At 38.4% G+C, this 5,179-nt stretch overlaps 1 protein-coding gene across 1 annotated transcript; it reads right to left on the bottom strand.

Annotated features, from left to right (window-relative positions):
- Positions 1-1,171: 1,171 nt before the first annotated feature.
- On the bottom strand, positions 1,172-2,091 carry LOC103152164 (olfactory receptor 13C2-like). The gene is given in 2 exon segments (XM_016660920.1): positions 1,172-1,623; positions 1,626-2,091. Coding segments are annotated over 2 exon segments (918 nt in total).
- Positions 2,092-5,179: the final 3,088 nt, after the last annotated feature.

A 5,179-nucleotide genomic window follows, 5' to 3' on the forward strand; every position in this document is an offset into this window, starting at 1 on the left:
AGCCTCCTCCGCTTACCAGCCCCGATCAACCCACCGCCACCCCACCTCCACCTTCAGCTCCCGGCTCTCAGGCCTCATCATCCTCTGACCGCCGCCATCCGGAACAGGCCCCGAGGGGTTCATATTCCCTCGCTGCATCAGGAATGTTCATCGAGCTTATCGAAGTCCAGCTCGAAGTCCTCGGCCGGGGCCTGATCGCCAAAGAACTTTGTGTTTATTTCCACGTTATTTTTGTCATTAAACCCTTTTAACTGCTTCCCTCTCTCCGTCTGAGTCTCTCCAGATTGAAATAACACTGCCCCACTGAAGAGGAATGATGTCGAATAAATCTCCTTGCACAGTATCGTCAGCAAATAACATGTTGGGAAATTAAGAACTTCTAGTCAGTTTCCATCTTGTTCCTGTGCTTCCCTATGAATGTGAGAAACAAATCAATCATATTTAGCTTACAAATATTAAAACACATAATGGATAAGTGCCATTGTTGGAACGTGTTAAAGAAGCTGCAACACTGACTCGCTGGTCAAATTTGTACCGAAAACCTTTAAGTAAAATACATCCCAACTCAAAAGAATTAACTCTCAGTAGGGGGTGTGCTGTGGTGGCGCAGTGGTTAAGCACAACCCACATATGGAAGCCTCAGTCCTCGACGTGGCTGTTGCAGGCTCAATTCCTGACCTGGTGACCTTTGCCGCATGTCTTCCCCCTCTTTTCTTACCCACCTTCCTGTCAACTAACTATCAAATAAAGGCCACTAGGTATAATAAAACCTTTTTTAAAAAAAACTCTCAGTAGCCATTTTTAGGATAAGGCTTTTTATTTTTAATTTATCATATTATTTCAGAATCACATCATATACTGTATATTGAACTTTGGAACGCTATCTGGAATTACTTGTTGAATGTGTAAATACTTTGTAGCTATTTCTGTCATTTTCAGGGCAAAAATCATGGAATGATGTTCAAAACTACAAATCTACAAAACATAAAAACAAGCAAGACAACCACCAGATGTATCAATACAGTTATTTAAAAAGTTTATCAATTTGACTGTTTTAAAGTGAAACATTTAATTGTTGTGTTTAAAACAAAAAGTGTATTTTTTATTCATTAATTAGAAGCGAGATTATTACTTTAATAATAATTTTAAAAAAAGCCCCACACAATTCCACTTAGATTTTGGAGAAAGAGAGCAACTTTTTTAAATGTTTAGAGATTTCCTTCATTTTTAAGCCATATATAAATGGATTAAACAAAGGTTGAAACACAAGTAACTGCAAAGCCAATACGAAGCGAGCAGGTTTTGGAAAATCTGATTCCACTCGAGCTATGACTACCTCAAAAATAGACAAATAGGAAAAGTTGATTAAAACCAGCAGATGCGGCACACACGTCTCAGCAGCCTTTCTTCTAAATGCTTTTGAACTTTTATAGGAGATTATTAAAATCTTTGTATATGTAAATATTGTGAACAGCACAGGGAGCATTACAAGATCTAGCAATGAAAAAATCCCAAATATTGTAAGCGCTCTGGATTTCACACAGTGAAGAGTAAAAATGCCATTGTTACAGAATATTCCATCCAAATCTGAATGACATAATTGAGCTTTGCTGATCAGTATCGATCCCCTCCAATGTGAGAAGCAGGTACCAAACAGGCCAGAACCAGGAGAGATGTCACCGTAGTTTTCCTCATGATGGTTGGATATCTCAGAGGTTTACATATTGACACATATCTGTCAAAGGCCATGACTGCTAACAGAAAGAATTCAGTACCAGCTACAGAATAAAAGATAAACAACTGAATAATGCAGGATGAATATGTTATGATCTGTCTTTCAGATAAAAAGTCGATCAAAAGCTTTGGGTAAACAGTCGTACTGTAAACAACAGAGTTAAACAGCAAAGCAGCAATGAAGATGTACATCGGCTCATGGAGGTTTTTGTGAAAACAGATAATATAAAAGACAGTTCCGTTACAGAGGAATATTAAAATATAAACCATCAACATCACAGTAAAATACAAATATTTCAACCTATTCATTTCTACATAACCATTTAACGTTATGTAGGTGATATTTACCTCGTCCATAAATCTTTTCGAATGTTCATTCAGTTAAACCTATGTAGTCGCTGCCCGCCAAGAAGCAAAATTTACCAACTGAATGATCTGGGTTGGTGCAAAGGATTTTATCTGTTTGCCTTATCCTACAAGGATCACATCTCTGGAGCTTTCTATCCAGCTCAGAGTAACCACAATAGGCCGCAATACTTTTAAGTATTCAAGAATACTTAAAAAGAAATGTTACATGATTTGTTTTTCCTAAATTAATTAGATCTGTATTCTCTGTGAAATCAAAGTCAGGAGGTCATTCCTGAATCCTTCATCTCAAAATGAGATTCGCAAGGGTGCATCTTTAGGTGAGCAGCATTTCTGCTGATACGGTACCAAAAAAATATAGATTGCATTTAAAATGAAAAACTTTGTAGCGCATTTATCTCATTCACTAACGTTAATTTGATAGAATAACTTACATTATCACGCTGTGATAAACAGATGTAATATCCTGACAACATGCTGGCTAATGTTAAAACAGCAAGATAAAAACGGGTAACAATGGCAACCAGCGACATTTGACATTTCAAAAGCCGGCTGTCTCTTTCAGCAGTCAAACTGCGTGCCCATGCACTGTGATCACAAACAAGTGATCCCTCTATAAATGTGTAGCCATAAAGCAGACTGTTGAGACAGATTATTCTGCAATTGACAAACTGTAAACACTTTGGACTGTGCTTCAGTATTAAAGTCACGGTAGCTGTCCTGTGTCTGGCCTCGCTCTCTAAGTGTCAGTGTGTGTTGTGGCCATTTATGCATATTTTGTGAATTGTAATTTCTACTACAGTGTTTTCCGCACTATAAACCGCTACTTTTTTCCTAAGGTTTGAACCATGCAGCTCGGAGCCCAGTGCGGCTTATATGTGGATTTTTCTTCAACCACCAGGGGGCTCTTTAGCAGGAAGTAAATCATTGGAAGTCAAATTGGAAATAAAAGAAGAAAGCACCCATTAAAACGGAATTAGGTTTTAATAGGGAATTGAAATTTGAGAATATTGTTGATCAGTTAAATAGCATTGAGGGCAAAAAGAAGATTTTTCGTTTTTTAAATCAAACTAGGATCATTATGAGAATTTGAGGCATAGATATTAGAATCTAGTAGAAGGCAGTAGTGCAACAATAATGGAAATAATGGATGCAAGCTGCTGTTGAAATCTAAAAAAGAAGCAAAGGAAGAAGAAGAAGAAGAAAGCGCCCATTTTCATTTAGCACATGCTAGCAGACACGAAGGATCAGCACTTCTACTCTTACTGTTACCGTTCGGAAACTACCGTAATCAGTTCAATTAAGTCTAAACTTGGCAACTTTTTCTTTTTCAACCATAATAAATGTGATATTAAATTTACCAGTTATGACTCAAAGTTTGGGTGTCCGCCCCCCCTCTGCTGCTACTGCATCATTGTGGAAAACCTGGAGCGGCAGGTTTTCCACAATAATCTGCGGCTTATATGTGTATGTTTACCGTTTTTTGTTTTTTTTTAACTTTGGCATTGCGACTTATAGTCCGGAAAATACGGTAATTTAGTTTCTATTTTGGGAAATTATAATTTATTTAAGTTAGTTTAGCTCCAAAATCTGTAATTAACTTGTATATTTGAATGGATTAGATTATGTAGGTAATTTACGGAAGAGGATTAGGGCCACCAAAAAAAATTAAAAATAAAAAGAATTCTGAGATTTAAAGTCAGAATTCTTTTTTTTTTTTTTTTTCAGTAGCCTTAATCCTCTTCTGTAGTAATTGATTAGACGCTCCCATTAATTTGAGTAATTAAAAACGAACCGGTGCTTGGTGGAGGCATTGTTTGGCAATGTTTGGTATGTTGACGAGAGGTTTTTGTTAATTATCTTTTCACCACTTTTTTGTACTTGAAACAGCAAATTTATTTTCATTTTTGGTTAAGTTGTAAGTCATTTTTGGTAATTATTTTGTCGTTATTTTTTACAAGAAATAAAGAATATAGTTTTTTAAGTCGGAAGTGCGTTCAAATCAAACCACCTGTTACCACCCACGGCCTTGGTTGGACTTTTGGTTTTTGGAACATAGAAGGCCGCGACAGAGTGAATGAGGTGATCCAGTAAATCCTCCCAAACAACATACAGTCCACAATAACGGTCCTTCAAGCAGATTACTATACCCATATCATCAAAATGGACACAATAAGAACACCAGTGATTATAGCTGGATGGCAACGGCACCTACCAGCCTACCTTCAGGGCAACCACATCAACTTTTCTCAGTCCCTCACATCTTGTCTTGCGCCACATAGAGTTGGCAAAATAAGTGCAAGTTCACAGCAGCTGCAGACCGGATCTGCTATTCAAGATGGTCAACTGCTTCCAACACTCGGGCTCTCACCCTGTCATCTCTCAGCAGAGCATTTCTAAACACAAGGTCACCGCAACACAAGTCAACTCAATCCCTACAACCTTAGAGACCTTGCTAACTGGCTCAAAGTAAAGGCAGAAACTTAAAGACGCTTTGTGAAAATGACACAATGCCAGTGGCCTAAAGGGTCCCATGTCTCCAGGAGAGAAAGACACACTCCAGCTTCCAAGCACTAAGTGCAGGCATGTTTGTTTGGCAGTCTGGAGCTGAAGGCGACTCGTCTGTTTTATTCTGCAATGGACAAACTGTAAACACTTTGGACTGTGCTTCAGTATTAAAGTCACGGTAGCTGTCCTGTGTCGGTGTGGATGAGGTGATCCAGTAAATCCTCCCAAACAACAGACAGTCCTCCCTCTCTACAGTAAAACTCAGGAGCCAGAAAACCAAACATCTTTTCTGTCAGTTGTCCCCTGAACAAGTTTGCGACTTCTCATGTGTGCGTAGTGGAGTAAGTTGATCTACTGAGAGACAGTAGAGGACTGAGTTCTCTACTGCCACGACTCTCGACTGCATGTTTATACTTCAAGCTTACAAAGTTAGGCATAGTGATTAAATGCGATTGATCACAGCGCTAGAGTGTGATCAGTCTGATTAAATTCTTAACTTAAGACGTTTGTTGAAACTCTATTTATATTTACAGCCTACCATCCAGTCTGTTGTTCAGGTAAACACTGAGCT

Source organism: Poecilia formosa, unplaced genomic scaffold (assembly GCF_000485575.1).
Source record: "Poecilia formosa unplaced genomic scaffold, Poecilia_formosa-5.1.2 Scaffold302, whole genome shotgun sequence".
In the NCBI taxonomy this organism is placed as follows: Eukaryota; Metazoa; Chordata; class Actinopteri; order Cyprinodontiformes; family Poeciliidae; genus Poecilia; species Poecilia formosa.